Genomic DNA, 18,447 nt, shown 5'->3' on the forward strand with positions numbered 1-18,447 from the left:
ACGACACGAGCATCGTGTTCGACGGCGATCGAACCACCTCAGCCGTGAACAACGCTGTCCATAGAGTGTGGCGAACACCTTCTTTTCGAATACTTCTTTCCACGTTTGCGGAATCGTTGACGGAAAGTGGAAGAATTCGCGGGCAACACGGTTGGGTAATTGATAGACCGGCTACACATATTTTTTCTCTTTTCTTCCCAATGAAAGATCCTTTCTACGAGTTCTTCTTATCTTTCCAAGGTATAGGAATTATGCTTTTAATTTGTATAACATTTCAGTTTGACGGTGATTCCGTTTATTTGCGATAAATTCGGTGGAATAAATCGAAGGATAATTTGAGGAATTATTTTGAGGAAGTCGTTGGGAATTAATGTTGTTCTTGTCTCTCGCGTTAGGAAGCTTGGAATATTCTAATTCTTGGCTTTTCGTTCTTCTGGCGAAATCTTTCATCGTGACGATAACTAAACGAGTCGTTAAATCATTTTCGTGTGGAGAAAGGGGACAAATTATTTACAAACGAGATAGAACTTATCTGTAATTCTAAACGAACAATTCGCGATCTATCTGATTCTAAATATATATCGTCGGAAAATGTAGTCACAGCGTGAGAATAAAAGGCTTAAGATATTCTATTCTTTATGTAACCATTCTATAATCGGTTTTACATTGCTATTTCTGTCTTGCGATTCTTTATAGACATCTTCGAACGCTACATTTAGAATTTTGCTTCCTACATCCTGCGTAAATCTATCAATTAAGATATTCTAATCTTTTCGTCCGTTCTATTTATAAACGTCGCTGTGAGTTAATTTCCGCGTTATCGTTCGCAGAAATCTTCGAATATTTAAACTTTCATGTACGCTGTGTACATTTGCAAATACGTTTATCTTCATCAAGTTTCTATAAATTTCGCTATCGGTTCGTGTGCGACCGTTCGCCATGAAAATCCTCGAATATCCGAATATTTACATCGTACGTCACATACGAATCTCGAAACGTCCAAGCGGTTTGTACGTACGACAGATCTAATCGGAAGAAAAGAAAAACTACAAGTCCTCCAAATTTGTCTATTTCAGAAGATGAAAAATGCCAAAGCGGAAGACTGGAGCGATGAGGATGGAAAATAGTTGCCTATCAGCCGCGATCGAGAAACATTTCACGGCGTTTCTGTCGTCTGCATATTGTACGACATTAATTACAGAAACGGCGCAATCATTCATTCCAGCGGAATGATGCAAAATAGCACGCGGAACTCGGTGCAACGCGATGAATGTCCGGCGATTAACATTCGAAGTATCAGGTTCACTGCTACCGCGTGATAATCTCGATATTAATCTTCGTCTTCGAAGACGTACAATGCCATTATTGTCTCGGGCAGCACGATAATTTGCGAATGGTAAAAACTGGACGCGAGTCGTCCCCGCTTTTTTTTTCTTTTTTTTCTTTCTTTTTTTCAACGGTGCGCGACACATCAGGGAAAGAAACCGAGAGGGTGAACGACCCCGTGTTATTTCGTGAAACGTCGCAGGACCGGCTCAAACTTTCAAACAGAGACTTAATGAACGATGCATAATTTTCGCGCTCCTATTTTTTTGGAGACTCCTCTCCAACCGGATTTTTCTTCGGCCACGAGGAAATAAATTACAGGTTGATTATGGTTGCTCGTTCCCACGGGAAGGATAAAGGCGTACAACTACCACGCAGGATAAATATTTTCTAACGTCCTGCGAAATTCATTCGACGCGAAGGCTCCAAAGCGAAACGATAATAAACATCGAAGCTCCAAATTTCTGGAAACATTCGCGCGAGTATTTAGGTAGCAAAAATTGTTTCTAACTTCGTGCAGCGAAATTCAAAATTGCTTTCGATCGAAGAGACATTTTCTTTTATATCCAGTGATAAGCAAAATAATATCTAGAAATACAACTTTTAAGTGAAACGACGTTCGCAACGGTCGAGCTTACGATCCGTTGAAAAATTCATCAGATTTTCGTTCAAACCTTTTCCAACTGTGCTATAACCTTCTTGTAAGAAAACTCTAAGGTTGTCTATTTAATCAGAAAATACGAAGCTTCGATGAAAAGTAAATTGGAAGAAAGATGAATAAATTCTCCTTGGGAACGCTGGTCACAAAGCAGTGTACTCGTTTCGTTAAACAGGACGTTCAAATAAATCACTGTTTGATGTTTGTATTAAAATTTATGTTCGAAGGATAACTAAAAGGAAAGGACTTCAGCGACGGAATAAGAATTATAGGCACTAGAATAAACTATAACGCGAATTAGTTGGAAACTATCGTAGCTACTTTATCGAGTGCAGTGTAATCTGGATGATTTAAGAGCAACTTGCAGTACTTGCAAAGAGAAGTTCCAATACTTCAATTTAGAAAATGGCTATTGATTTTCTAATTGCGTTTGATTTACACTGTATAACGCCTCTGAGATAATCACGTTTTCTGCGACCAAATGAATTCATGCACTGAAAGCGTTGCTTCCATTCATTTTAACGTTTCATCGTCCCATCGATTTTACTGTTTTTAGCGTCAGAACGCTGTAATTTCCGACCAACGATTTACACGTCCTCAACGGTATATCATTTCGGATGCTCGAACGATTCGTCTTGGAGTACGATGCACGCAAAATTCGTTATACTTTAAAGAAACTAAAATTCCACGTGCAAAATGAAAAGAGGAAATCTATCGGCAAGTTTTGTATCGTTCTGAGCGATTCAGAGGACTCAAGAATATTCATATTCGATCGATTCACAAGTAATATGCATACAAAATGTTAACGACAATTCGCTATACCTTTAGAAGATAAAATTCGACAGGAAAAGATAATTGTAATAGGAGAAGGAAGCTAATGGCAAATTTTCTGTTACTCTGCGAAGTTCTGAACGAACGATTCACACATTTTCAGGAGTATTCTACTTGCAAAGCTTGACCGATCCTTTGAAAAGTGTCAAACTACCAGACTTACTAGAGAAATTTTTTCACAACGATGCCAAGTGTTTCGACAACATAGTATTGAGAACAAGAAAGTACCTTTCACAGAAAAAGAAAGGAACGAGCGCGAAATTTCCCAATGTTCTCTAAAATTCATTCAACATGAAGAAGCAGCTATCTCTCTACAGGAAAGAAACAATAACATTAAAATGTTTCTCCAAACATTCGTACGGGATATTTCCGAATAACAAAGAAGGCACAGCGTACAATATCTAACGAGACAATTTATCGATACAAGAGCCGAGTATTCGAATCGAGGATTCCTGAACAATGTGAAACATTCCGCTAGCTTCGACAACGAAACGATGGATTTCCCTTGTATATGCCTGCCCTTCGTTTCTTCGCGATTGCACAAGCACCTTGGTATGGGAATTCGTTACCGAGAAACGATATTGCGCTCAGTAACGGGAAAAATGAAACGCACAGATTCCATAGCGATTCGCAGCATCGCCTCTTAATAAATCAAACGTGGAATCAACCATACTGTTTATACGGAGAAACCAAAAGCGAGCGAATTCGCTTCCTGCCAGCGATACGTCTGTTTTCGAACAAAGAATATAAATCGAAGAGGTATCGAACTAAGGTGAAACAAAAACAAAGCAACCGATGGACAAACAAACCGACTTTGACCGTATAGCGAATAACTTTTCAAAAAAAGGGACAATACAATAGATGTCAGAATTCGTAAGGAATTTGTAGAGAATCGTTAAATTGTTTTAGGTAATTGATAGGAATGTAAGAGACAAGGTGTGCAGGAAATGTTAAACATCGTTCTCTTAAGAAAATACGATCATATTGTATTTTATACGTGTGTTTATAAAGTGATGTTTATAATGTCTGAATATTTCTTTAGTTTCGAAAATATAAAATAAAATTGACTGCTTGGTAGAATATATTAGTCGTTCCTTTTTGCAAACTTGTTAATAATCTCGGATTTTATTTTATCCGGCAAATTACAAATTTCCACCCGTTCCAGTTATTCGTATTAATAATTAATTCGTTCGTTATTAGAAATTTGTTATCTCGTTATCGCGATACGATTGATCATTGTACACGTTCATCGATCTCGCTAATTGCGATTAATTAATTTTCTAAAACTATTGTTTTTTCTATGGCTTGCAGCGTTGATAGGCAACAAATTATCAAATTAACAAGCTGAAATTAAAATTCCCTTGCCTGTAGTAATTTATCGATGCTATAATTCTAAATGTATGTATATAAACACCGTTTGGAGTTGAATAATAACAGGTGCTCGAAAAAGAACGTATGTTCCAAGAATTTCTTTATGCTGTTAAAAACCTTGCTCCAAAAGCGTGGCTGATAAAAACCAAGCAGATGAGTTAACGCGTGAAACAGGAAAGCTTAAGAAGGGTTGTTTCATTCAGAATCTTGTTTGAAACCTACTATTATTCAATTCTCACCGATTACGCTCAATTTTTGGCTTCTCTTCCATCGGCTAACTCATCTGCGAATGGTCAACCCTTTGAGCGTGGAATTCATTCATTTATTCTGTGCAAAGCACGATTGAATATACAAGTTGAAAATCTTCGATTTTTATAGCAATTAAAAATTACTCGTTCGATCGACTCTCGATGCTCTACGAAGGTTTAATAAAATTCTATGTATAAAATTACACACGTTCTGAATGAATAATAAAATTCAGGAAGAACATTTGCCTGTGAATATTTATTACCTAAACTAATTTGCTGTGTCGTGTTATTATATTGTTGCAGATTAGAGATAAAGGTTCGAGAGACGCTCTGATTTTCTAGGAAACGAGCAACATCAACATCAACATCGGTACGTTGCCTCAGCTTCATAACTACTTTCCACTACGAAGAAACAATAGGTTAAAGTCCTGGACTTTCGTATCGAAACACATCTAAAAAGTAAACACAGCGAGAATTCTAAAACGTAAGAAAAAGAAAGGATAGGCAAATTTTCTATATTTATTTATCCTTTATATTCTTCAGAAAAGAAATCTCAAGTTGTGAGTAAGCTATAGTTTCTTCTGCTAATTTACCCTCTTGTTCGCTCAATTACGATTAAATATAGAGAGCAATAATAGCTCAAGTACAATCCTATTCAAATATTAATAAGAACCACTCTATATGTCTATCCTATTTTCCTATTTTCATAAAGAAACGTTGTACAATTATCAACGCGTGTCACTGCAACATTAGAACGTACAGCTTCTATCGAAGTCCTCGATTAAGAACAAATTCTGCATATTTTTACTGTATTTATTCAATGTTCATACAGAAACGGTATTTTATAATTTAATCGATGTAAAATTACTGATTCATTTAAAACGTTCTATTAACGATAGAACAGATAATTCCATACACAATTAAGAACTCTATCTATAAATATATATCTTACTGTTTCCATCGTGTCTCCATAATGAAAAAATATTGCATAACTTCACCGCCATTTTTAAGAAAGAATCTCTACTAAATATTACACGCTAATTTCGACTAAATCATTAAAAACCCTTTATAAACAACGAGGGAATTCCACGCTCAGGGGGTCAACCATAGGAAATCGGAGTTTCTACTATTTGAAAAAAAAAAAGTAGAACAAGTACTTAAAAGAAAAGAGAAATATAATATTATATGAAAATTGATTGAACTTACCTTACTCTGGACATAGTCGAGGGCCAGCATGCAATCCGAATATCCGGTCTCGGTTTTGATAGTGGTGCCGCCTTGTCCTGGGCCGGTGGAGCAGAACCCGGAACCAACGACTCCGACGGGTCCTCCGAGGCCGGCTGCCGCCGCCGCGGCAACGCTGTCCCGATACCACGGATACATTTCTCACTAGAACACCTTATACAGTCACCTGATTGCGTATCCGCGTCCAAACACACGATTTCGCTTGATCAAAAATTCGTCTGGCACCGTAGAATAGTCCCGAGGCGCCACGGTTCCTTCTTACGTCACTGCGAGCACTTGGCCGCACTTCCGATACCGATTTTTACCTCCGACCGTTTTCAGATGCAACCTGATCCACGTAGATTTCTACCAACGCTGGTAATCGTCGCCTTTCTTCTCTCTCCTTTTCTCCGTCTGTTTCTTCTCGAAACCAGAAATACGGATAATAAGTACAGCTTCTCCCTTCTTCCTTAGTTTCTCTTCCTCTATATGTAGAAAACAGTAGCTTCTCAAAGCTACACAATTACTAGCAAGTGTATCTTCTAAGAAGTATCTAAGAAAATTCACTGGACTCCGATATAGAGTGTCGCGTCCCTTTTCCACGCATCTCGGTTACTTCACGCGTTATGGGAATTTTCGATTCCAACACGCGATACGTGATATTATGAGACGCACTGTTTCGATATATATGATATATATAATCGCGTATATTTAATTTGCCATTGTAACACTACGTGTTACGCTGTGAACAACCGAACCGAAACTGTGGATAACTTCGTGCACGATGTAAACACACCGTGTCGGTTACAGACGGCGTCAAGGGTGAACCGCACTGGCCTAATGTTTTCGCCGTCCTATCTCTCTCTCTCCTGCGTTGTGCGTGATTGGCTCGCGGCCTTCGATCGAGTCTCTACTAGCGAAAACCGTTTACCTTAAAAATATCGTTCCTCGGTCGATGACTAGATTATTATCTACTATCCTTTTTCTCTATTCTACTTATATGTCCCTTTATATCTGTCTTTTTCTTTCTTCCTCGATGTCACACGTACGCGTATACACAATCGATTCGCACTTTTCTCGCGAAAAGTCTCGATCGAACGTGGAGATTATTGCACAAATATTGTAATAATTAGTCGCGGTATTCGTAATATTGCACTTCGGACAAAACTGCACTTTTATTTAATTTACGTTCTCTGATGACGTCCCCGTGATCGGCTCCGTCGACAGCTGGACTCCGCTCCCCACTGTCATCGCACTCCTCCTCAACGCGTCAACATCGACTGTCACTCTTTATAGGTTAGAAGCTCGCACGGTATGCTTCAGCACGGTATATACGCTCGTACGTTCCATGATCGCGTTCCTCGAGTGCCAGGAAGCGCAGGATGACTCGCGAGATTCCTCGAAGACCCTACCGGCTTACCGTCGAAACGACAACCACCTCCTGTACAACGGTCCATGCATCGAGGCTGCTGCATTTCATGATAACAGTAACTCGGAACCATTCACCTGTTCTTCAAGTATTCTTCTACTCTTCCTCGTTGCAGTACACTTCGTCTCAATGATCGTCTTGGCTCACTGTGTCAGAGATTCGAACGCCCAAATCCGCAGGGAGGGTGGTATCGCAACCGCGGCCATCTTACCGGCGACGAAAAGTGGCGGGAAAACGATGCCACCGGAAAAGCGACCGAGATTTTTTCTCGCCGGCTTCCTCTCGTTTCTTCTGTCGATCGACCAACTTCCCTCGGTGCTCAGGTAGCACGCGTCTCCTCCTGGAAAACGGAGACCACCCTTTGATCGTACGTTTCTTTTTTTCTAGCGTTGCGACGAGCGAGGAAAAAACAGAACCGGCGGGGCCCGGAAATCGTGAACCGTGGACCGCGGACGCGGTTGCAGCACTGACGCGGGAGTCGCGATTCGAACAACCGTTCGGCCGCCCTCGGTTTCATTCGGCCGCCCTCGGCTCTGCCCCTCGCGATACATCGCGAGTCGCTCGTGCTGCGTGGATTAAGGTGGGGGTAACGAGCCGCCGCGGTGGGATTAGGAGGCAGTGTGGGGGAACGGGCGGGTTTTCTCTCTCTCTTATTAACCCCTTCTCTTTCCTATTAGCTCCTTCCTTGTCGCTCCTGTCGCTGAATATGTATTATTGTTACAGTATATTGGCGGTTGTTGCAATATTGTTTAAAATTCCTTTTAATGGAAACCTTAAAGCTTTAAAGGAGAGTGGCAAACGTGTAATAATAAAAGCCTAGCAAATTATCTAGAATATATAGGTACAACTATCCTTAACAGTGTTCTATAATAAGGAAGTATCTAATTTTCTATAAAAAAAATATTATAATTCATCGATTTCACGTATACCAGAAGTATTTTCCTTTAAAGGAAGGTATAATAATAAAGGTTTGAAATTATCTAGACAACACTCAATTATCGAGTGTTGTATAATAAGAAACATCTATTTCTCCGCGGAAATATCTACAACTTATCGATTTAATTTACATCAGAATTTCACGTTTATCAGAGGATATATATAGTGCCATTAATTGGGAAAATGTCAAATATCAGAGTCCGAGAATGAATCACTTCATTGGATCTCTTTCGCGGAAGCAAGAAAAACAAAAGCAAATATTCTGCATAAAAACTAGGTTTTCTCGTCGCGTCGTTTATCCAACGATTCTAAGTAATTTACACGCAGTAAAACCGACCTAATATTACTAAAGATATGCACAGGCGCAAAAATGTGAAAAATTCACAAAGCACGAAGTTCCTACTCATCCCCTTGCATATCTAATTAATTAATTATCCGATGCACGCTGATGAAACACGAATAACACGTTTTTATTAAAAGCCAACGTGAACACGATGAAGAACCGTTTGAACACGAAGCAACATGATAAGAATGTGATTCGATGAAAGACCGAAGGATTTCTTGAATGGAGAATACAAGACTAGACCCTGACCTCCTACAACTTAATTTCACACTGGTGTACGCTTCGAGGAATAGGTTGGAAAAGGTCACGAGCATCACGAGGCATCATGCAAAAAGCCGCCCCTGAAACGGTCCACGAATTCCTGGGGAATTTCTTCGTAGCCGGAGAAAAAACGGTCCCTAGGATAAAAAGTCACCCCACCGAGACGAGGGGTCGGTGAACGTCTACTCAGAAGTATCTCTTGAATCAATCTCCTCTTATTTGTCTGGCACTTGTCGCTCTTCAAATTATGCGTGACATCGACTACGAATATTTCACAAATAAATGTGCAAATAACGACATTTTAAGCGACGATTGCTTAACGGGTATACCAATATGGCAAAACAATCATAGTGTCATGTATTTCGTGAAAAATTTCTCGTGTAATCAATTTCTCAACCGATTCAACGTGCACTCTACCTTCTGTCAGGCAATCTAAGACGCTGTAGCCGTTTCTCATTAATTTGATTCTTCAAGATTTAATAACTCGATATTTTACACTTTCAAGAGACTGAATATTACTTGGACTGTCGAAAAAATATTTTCTCCCGGCTATTAACGGTAATAAATAGTATAACTTTGACAAAAAAAAAAGTAGCACATGTAGGGGACGTTCGGCGTGCAGAAATTAGTATAGCAATGGCTTGAAGATTATGGTACGGGCCGTTGATATGGAAAATAAAAGAAGTTACGGATGTTTTCTGACAAAAAGTATCTATGCTTTTATGCTGCAGTTATCTGTAAGTGGAGCTTCCAAGTTTGAAGTTTAAGCAGTATTCAGGTCGTCCATTTGTAAAAAGATACCCTGGAGAAAGCATCGTCATCGACCCCTACGGCATGCTCCAAAAAAGAGCTATAACCACAAATCTTATAGCCAAGGGTGGAGGCAATTCAGAAGGGGGTTGATGGTCACGGTTACGGGGTCACCGGACTCAAGATGTTCCACTTTCTTAAATGTCCCCGTAGTTAATAGTCCGGTGGTTCTGTAGGTCAGTTCTGAAGGAAATTCGAGGATCGTCCCGATCACTCTCAAAAAAGAAAAGGGATGATCGCTGTTCCGGTAGATATTTTATTTCTTCAAGCGACTCGAAGGATCTTCGAGTTGAAAATCTCGACAACTTGTAACATGTCAAACTCAATTTTAATCCGAGTTGCACAGTTCCTTTATCGAACGCTTTGAACAGAATACAAAATACAGCTTGTCGTTTATTACACTGTTAAAGGGTTGAAAGGAAACGCTACATCCCCTAGACCTGAAAACACTCACGCATCCACAATAAAGTCAATCACTTCGCCTAACAATGCAGATTACATTATTACTTTTTTATTACGCGACGAGGAATTACAGTCTTATAATATTACATTATTCTCGAACAGTGGAAACACCTACACAGCCATCAAGCATCCATAATAAAGTCAGTCACCCCGATCGATCGATGACACCTCGTGGAAAGATCGTCGACTCCGTATGAAGAAACAAGGACTCGCTTAACCCAATCGGATCAGCCAATTTCCCGACCAGACGTACTAACGCGAGCGTACGTCGACCTTGAAACGTTTGTCCACCCCCTGTTCAACCGCTTGCCAGTTTCTTTCGCCGGATGGAAAGGACCTAGGAGAAGCTCGGTCGTCTTCGACCCCCGCGGCGTGCTCCAAAAACAAGCTATAACCACAAATCTTATCGCCGGGTTGCGGGGCGAAGTAGAAGAAGGCGCTAGAGGGTAGCTAGTTTAGGTTCAAGGGGGAGTACGTCCCACCTTCCCGGCTACCTAACAAGTAGCCTGTAAGAAGAGCCGTTTCGCCCGGTGATTCGTGCTCGTGGAGCTGCCGGCGGCGTCGTAGCTGCCCGGAGGAAAAACTGCGACACGGTTTTTCGGCCAACGAGAGACTCCCCCGAAGTTCAAGGCCATCCTCCGAAGAAAATAGAGAGGGGGCGCGGTTTTTTGTTTTCGTCCTCTCTGGCTTTGCTACGAGAGAAAGAGAATGACCGACAGACCGACAGACCTAGCTGGCTGGCTGCTGCCTTCGATGTCTTAAGCTACTAGACCATTTTTTCCACACCTGTGTTGGAGTACGAGTATCCTTTACGACGTGGCGAGGCCGCGAGATCGGTCGAACATCGACGTCTGCGTGTCCGAGATGCCTAAGATTCGTCGAATGAACTGTCAGAAATGCCAGGGGACGCAGGATTTAAAACCTCAGCCAAGATCAAACTTTGATATCTTTAGTACGTAGGTTTCTAGATAGATGTTGGTATATATTTCTTTTGGTAACTTGCTGCTGCTGTTCTGATCATTGGAAGTTTCTGCTGGGGTGATATTTTTATTGTTGAAGTTTCCTACCCCTTTTCTTCGTTACTTATCAGTTCTTCTTTCGGTGATGTCGCGGTGTCTTTATCGCTGGAACTTCTTGGTATCTTTGAAGTACCTTTCACCGCTCGAATTCTTTTAATATGCCTATTCCTTCCACTGTCGGAATTCGTCGAAAGCCCTTAGAAATGTCCACGGAAGTCTGGCAATCGCCATGAACGAATCCGAAGATGGTAAACACTGACGACCAGAAGCGTCAACTTTGCAGATCTTAGCCATCGCAGAACAGTCGGTGGCATAGGAATTGGATCGTTTGATTATCAGCTCGTAAATTTCTTGGCACCCGTCTTCCGTGAACCTGGATAATACGAACCTTAATGATTAAAATACCACCTTGTCATCTTTGATAAAGTACATAAAGATCCACCTACGTACTTCGATTGTCATTACTAACAGCGCTAAAGCTAAATCAACGCGGTCGATCCTGCAGAAGCCGATCTCTCTAACGATAAATTGCAAAGGCGATTAACAGAGGATGTTTTAAAGGAAATGATTCAAGGTTTGCTTATTAACGGAAACCTTTATTAAACGAAAGCACGATTTCATTGATTCTGACTGCATTTCAACTAACGAAAAACTAAGAATCCGACGTTTAATTACTTTCTCGCAGCGACAAAACATTAAATGGCGGATTAACAAACGTAGGAAAAAAGGATAGGGCATTAATGATACAGCATCCATAGCATAATCAGGGATTCGCATTCTGCTCGCGAAATGGGGGCTCGAAAAAATCAGAGACGAACGCTAGGAAGCGTCGGCATTGATCGCGCAAGCTGGTCCAGGATCGCGGCCATCTTCTTCCTGCCGGTTTTCACTGACCAATCGACCGGGCGAACCAGGCGAAATTTGAAAAATCCCGGGACGAATCGTCCGAATGGTGGTCGTTGGTCGTTCCTCCGTCGGCCATGTTGCCCACGAACGGGGGGGAAACAGAGGAAGAGGGGAGGGTAAAAGAGGAGGCCGGCCAAGTAACAAGAAATCTTGAAACAGAGCAAAAGGGTGGAGACGGAGATTAATGAGAAACGAATCCGGACGAGAAAGGAGAGAGGCGAGGAGAGCTGGACGTGAACCGAAGATCGAGGAGCAGCCTTCGAACCTGATCCTCCAAAAGGGCTCGCCATGTTGCAAGGGAAATAGACAACCTCCTCGTACCATTGCCGCAGGTCAGGGTTAAACTCTCCTCTTCCTTCGCTTTTCCAGGTAAACCTTGGAAACATCTTTGGCTTCTTATTTTTCTCATTCGATAAACAACAATATAATTATACGAAATCCCTTACGGATTATTGATTTCTATAAAATTTCTGCACGCTGCAAATAAATTTTAGAAAAATCAACCCCTTCGGTTACGACATCCAACGTACCGCGAATAAAAGTTACACTGAAATCTTCATTTCTACACATTTTGATTTGAAATTTCGCATTGGATCTACGATACATTACGCTGAGAAATCAATAATTGACCAAGAGAAGGAAATTACGTTTCTTGCTATCTGCACGATTATCAGGGTTACTCGCGGTGCTTTAACAGCGAACAGTTAAAAAATAAATAATAAAAAGTTTGAAACCGCTAAAACAGAAAATTTGAAACGACTATTTTTTTCACCGAAATCCTATCGACAACTAATCCCTCGGAAACGGTATAATAGTTGAGCGGAAATTCTAAAAGCGTAGAGCGTCCATTTTTTCCCTGCAGTCCGAAACCATAGAGCGGCGATAACACCGGCCAGCAACCCTGTTGGTGGCTCATGTATAATTAATTAAATGGATATGCAATTTCGATTGCAAGCAGTAGCAAGACCCGGTACACACCCCATCCCCCTCCCAAAGAGGGTTGGCTTGCTCATTTAGAAAATGAAATTGCACAAGAGGGCGTGCACCCACCCCGAGGAACATGCGCACCTCGTTACATCATCCCGCTTAGGTATCTCGCAAGTCTACCGCTTCGATCCTCCTCCGAATAGCTCTTGCCTTGTCCTCCTGGTTCCCTCTATTGCCAGAGGAAAATGGAGGTGCCCTTTTTGCCTCTGTATACATCGACGTGCTTGCCGTTTTAAAGCCTGTCGGGGAATGAATTTTGTTTATGAGCGATACCATTAACCAGACTCGCGGATATGAACTCTGAAACGGGACAAATGAAAGTTGGAGTACCTATCTTGCTCTCTCCCAAGTGTTCATTCGTTTTCCACTTTCCGTGAAAAAGCTCGTTCAGAGAAACGCTGGATCCAAGTCTTTAATTTCTCTTTCGTTTCGGCAGATCTTTTCTTATTTGTCGGCGATCTTTATCGGAAGCAGGGCTACGCCTAATCTCAATTCAAATAAATTCGTTCATAAACTAGTTAGAAAGATCGTTTTTCTAAGAGAGCAATTTGATAGAAAAAGGTCGCTCACGAGCAACCCCAAAATGATTTTTAAAAATGTTCGCCGTCAAGCCATCCATTCGTTCATTCAAATGCAAAGCAATTCCAAGGATCGCTATGTAAAAGATAGACCGACACGTGAAAGTCGAATCGCAATGATGTTCGGAGATCTTCACCATCCAGCATCGAATCTTCCAATTCAAAAGAGTCGCTCTTCTCGAAATCTCGAAATAGCTCCGATGATTCTACAAAATATTCGCTGTACATCGTCCAACTTATTCGAATTCCAACTAATCCTGAAGATAGTTCGAAGCTAACCGACTCGAAAAAACTTAGCATCCAAAAGTCGTCTGAATCTAACTGCGACAACTCTCAGAGATCTTCTCACTATCCGTCAAGTAATCTATTCGATTCGAGATATGATTCGTCGGAAGATCCAAATCGAACAACCGCCAAATTTATTGCATAATTGGAAAAGTGAAAAAACCTGGGAAAAATTCGAAGCATCTTAAAATCGAGCGATTCTACTGGAGGAAGCAGGATCGCGAGGTATCGCGTATCCGACGCGGTGCAATGCCTGGAGGAAAGCCGGCTGGAGAAAAACAGAGCCATAGATTCGGTGCTCGTTGGAGGATTCTCCTTTTTTTGCGCTGGTCTCGCGGTGTCGGCCACGAGAGGATCCTTCGCAGATGGCGCGAGCACCGGAGGAACTAGTGATTAATTAAAACTCGTTTCCGCGGCTTCCGTGTCGGCAAACTCTGCCGTGGCGATGGCAGAGAGACTGCTGGGGAAAAGGGGGTTGTGCACGACTTACGCCTTGGACCGAGCGATGGGTGGCCGCACCCCCACGAGGAAAGGGGTTGGTCCTCCGGAGGAAGCCAGGTCTCTGCTGCAGGTCTTCGACGAACGAAAAGCTGCCATGCGCGCCTCACTGCCATCATGAAACCCATCCCCCTTCTCCTTAGGGGTGGAAGGAGGTCGCCGCTGACCCGGACAGCCACACCTGTGCAGCTGCAACTCGTGCCACGGGGTGTAACTTCGCTATGGGGCGACTTCTTGGAGAATGGTGCCGATCTTCGTGGTGATTAAGCGTTGACCTGCGACTACCACACCCGTCAAAATGACGGATTTACAGTTTCTCGTTTTTGCGATTGTAGCAGAATTTTGATCAGCGGAATACTGATTAATGGAGCGATCGGTCGATGGAAAATTTGAGAGGTCGTAAGGTCCTCGTAAGAAAAATCGAGCAATGAGAAGAAAATTGTCGGAAAGAAATTATTTTTTATACAGATACTGGAACCGCAACGTGCCACACGATTTTTATTGGCAGAATATGCATCAATAGAACGATTAACTAGTGGAAAATTTGCGATCGATCTGTCTCCGAAATGATTTCGGATTTTCCGTATTTGGAATTCCGTAGAAATCGTAGAAATTTGTCGGATTAATGGGAAATATGAGATTGATCTTCGGTAAGAAAAATTAAAGATAAAAGTCAAAGGCTAGAGAATGAAAGCAGGAATAAAAACTAAAAAAAAAAAAAATGGTTACTTTCTTATATAATGAAATAATAGCAGTAAGCTTATTCGATTATCCGAACAACGCGCATGAAAGTTCATTCAAATAATGAAAGTTCCACTGCACTAAAACCGTGCAACTTCTTTTGGCGAAATTAATGCTGGGTTTTTATTCAAATGGAAACATGATTACATAGCGCGTTTAAGTATACACATCGTGCCGGTATTTCTAATGTTAACCCATTAAGGGTTAACTTGCGTTAACGCAACATATCATTTGTAATTCCTTTTTTACTCGATTTACATTAGCTAATTCTCTTTTCTTAAATATCGTGTGGTTACGCTGAAGAACACGTTTCCATTTCTTCTTCCAGTCAGAAGCTACAATTTTACAGTTTGAAAAAGTGGAAGATTTTTTCAAGGGAAAACTTTCTTTCCGTGTCTTCGACTGCGTCTTTCGTAATGTTGATAAAACGCCACGTAAGATAAATTAAGCGAGTTTTGTAAATTCTTTGACTATTCGCTCCCGGATGGGTCGACCTGGGAAGCGTCGCGTATGTCGACTAGGCAAGAAACGTCAATGTTTTCGAAAATGTCGTGTTTTAGGCGAATAAGGGTGGTTCTTGGCAACTTCCGATAAGAGGGAGGAGTGTTCCTTCGAAACGGTGGACAGTCTTTTTGCCGATCGAATCGATAGGGAAGCACGAGGGTTTAATATGATGTAGAGTAGGTTTTTGTCCGGTTGGCAAAGCAAGGCTGAAGTTTAATTAAAATAGCTGAACGAAGGAAACTGCAGGGCCCGATCGGGATCGTTACAGTGTTCGCAGCCAATTAAAAGAGCAACATGAATCTCTAACAGGATATCAGGCTCAAAAACTACGAATTCCGGCAAACGAAACGACCAGGGAAAATAATGCCAGGCTCCGTCGTAGACAGATCGCGAAAGATCCTATTAATTACGAAACGGAAACAGGGATCCAGAAAAATGATCGATCGCCTCTCTACCTTCCAACGGGAAACGAGAAACAAGCGCGCGTTCGAAAAACCGAGTATAGATGCAGAGGAGAATTTCTATCTGGAAGAGGGACAAGGATTCAGAGAAATTCATAGAAAAACCTCGATGGAGAAACAAGGAAACGCCGACGAAAGATAATGGAGGATTCGCTATCAGTTGCCGAAGAGGGGCAAGAACCTGAGGGATCTAACGAAGAGGATCGGAGTGGTACGCGATGCACAGAGAGAAAGAAAGAGAGAGAGAGAGAGAGAGGACAGCATCTCGATAGAGCAACGAGGAGCGATACAGAGGGACAAGGTGCTATCGAAAGAGACGTAGGCTGAAGGAAGGACAAGGAACCGGTCCTATCGTCCGGAAGGTTAAAGCGAGAAGTGAGAGCGACCAGAAAGGAGAAACGAAGACTCGACGAGCCAACTAGCCGAGAGTAACGAAGACGAAAGACGAAGAGGAAGAGGCAAACTGCGAGGGTCAAAGGTGGAAGAAGGACGGAACGAGGGAGGACCGGCCACGATGAGGTCGATGAGGAAGGCAGCGTCGGTCGGCGCACTCAGAGGCGTAACCAGCAGCGTCGACTCGATTGGTCGGGAACGGAGCAGCCTGGTTTCCACCCATCGCAGGCGCAACTCTGGAAAAAAAATCGCCGATCCCCTCCAGAGTAGGTGGAAAGCGAGCTCGAGGAAGGAGTTGCAAGGTGGACGAGAGAGGAAAGGCACGAAAAGGAGCCAGACAGGAGCCACTTTGGGACACGGTAGACCAGCTAGTCCTCCGTTCCTTCGGCAACCCCGCCCGAGGGTTGACTTCCAGATCCCTCCAGCCCTCGATCGCCGCCATCACCGCCTTCCTTTCCACCCGAGATCCCCGCAAGCCCCTCTGCAAGGGGTTACACCGTGAATCCCGTGTCTCGTCCGTAGCTCCCCCGTGGCATCGCTCTCCTCCTTTTTCCTCTCCGACCGAGCCAGGGTTTCGTCGTTTCTCGAGATTTCTCGAATGTTTTAAAAGGGGTTGATCACGGCCACCGAAGCTCCGCTCTTCGGCATCGATGCGCAGGTTGCTCGTTTTTGGAAGTGGTCCGCAGCGGATCATCTTAGAGAGCGTGTTTTTATAGGTTTCGGCTATCTGATTGCGATTGCATACGACGCGGAGATCGCTGCTTCGAATTTTCATGGCTTTTCGTTGAAACGGTTCGTTCAAACGGTAGGTGATTTTTGCGGTCATTTTGAAAGCAATGGGCAAGTTCCTTTAGTTTGCATGATTTTCGTACTGTGCAACGAAATTCGACGAGAGATACTGGACAGAGTATACCGGATAGCTATAACGCGGTCGTAAAATCTGACAGCGGATAAAGTGTATACGCTACGAGGGTTGAAATTAAAGTGCGCTCGTGTCGCTCGTAGAACGAAGAAGGTGGCCGATTTACCGACATACGCGTTATCGATTTAATAACAAGAGCAGAGATAGTCGTTTCCGCGATCTCCGACAGCTTCGTTATTACGTATATACGCGACAAATCGATTGTTATTTTATTCATTTTTACAGTGCAGTCTAAATAAAGGATAATAAACAACGACGAACCAAGAACAGATAATTTCAGTGTATTTTGAAGTATACAAGAACCCCAAGACCACGTTCAGGACCATACGATGTTTCTTCTCGTTCTTTGAAACAACTATGCACTCCAATCTGCGATATTTGCGAGTTATTTTTTCTCAGGTAGCAATTGTTACTGACAAAGAGATAAGAGGTCGTATTAGCGAATATCCTGACTCAAAAAATAGATTTAATTTACAAATCATTTTACTAATCAAACGTCTTAGGTGCTTCTATTAGAGCCACGTAATTCTGCTTCACGCTACATCAATTAGTGTTGCTATTTAACACGTCAATGTATGATCATGTTATATCGTTTTCATTTAGTATACGTTCTGACTCGTTCACAGATTCTACAGCTACGTATTTTAGAAATAATATAACAATTGCGATATACCAAAAGATCCTTTCCGTCTAAAATGGTAAAATAATCTACAAGATGTCGTTTCCATTGTCATTTCGTTTCAAATCATTAGGTTACCAAAATATCGATTAGAGCAAATAAATCCCAAAAGCTTCATTCCACCGATCGATCGTTTTTGATCGAGCAAATCGAGCTGAAAGATGGACGGGGCTTTTCGACGATCCACGGCCATTTCTCTCACTGAAACGCGTGCAATGCTCTTTTTTTCAGCCATTCCCCCGCCTTCCTTAGAATACTTCGAGATTACTTAAAGGCTGACAGAATGCGATTCCACGCGCATCCCCTCAGAATTTTAGTTCCAATTCCAGTTGCCGCAAAAGGCCGAGGAATGTGCGAGGGTAAAGTCAATGTCTACCTGAAGACAGCCGCCTGGAACGCCGCGCGGCATCCTAATTTTATTTCGGACCGTTTTCAGCTCATTTCGGCCGCCGACAGCCGCGCGACTGCTCGTTAAGCGCCTTCGTCCGCGACTTTTGCCCATCTCGTCGTTAACATCCTTCTCGTACGATATATGGAAGCGTTCGTAAGCTTCGATTAACCCGAAAAATGTTGTA

The 18,447-nt window shown here is 42.4% G+C and overlaps 1 protein-coding gene across 1 annotated transcript in view; it reads right to left on the reverse strand.

The window, feature by feature from the left end:
- Positions 1-7,549, reverse strand: part of LOC117210888 (zinc finger protein rotund-like) — a 242,810-nt gene extending 235,261 nt beyond the window's left edge. The window contains exon 1 of the mRNA XM_033454511.1: positions 5,641-7,549. Within this exon, the coding sequence (XP_033310402.1) occupies positions 5,641-5,817 (177 nt within the window). The 5' untranslated portion in view covers positions 5,818-7,549. The remainder of the gene's footprint in view (positions 1-5,640) is intronic.
- Between the last annotated feature and the right edge of the window lie 10,898 nt (positions 7,550-18,447).

Source organism: Bombus bifarius, unplaced genomic scaffold (genome assembly GCF_011952205.1).
Source record: "Bombus bifarius isolate JDL3187 unplaced genomic scaffold, Bbif_JDL3187 scf7180000007966, whole genome shotgun sequence".
In the NCBI taxonomy this organism is placed as follows: domain Eukaryota; kingdom Metazoa; phylum Arthropoda; class Insecta; order Hymenoptera; family Apidae; genus Bombus; species Bombus bifarius.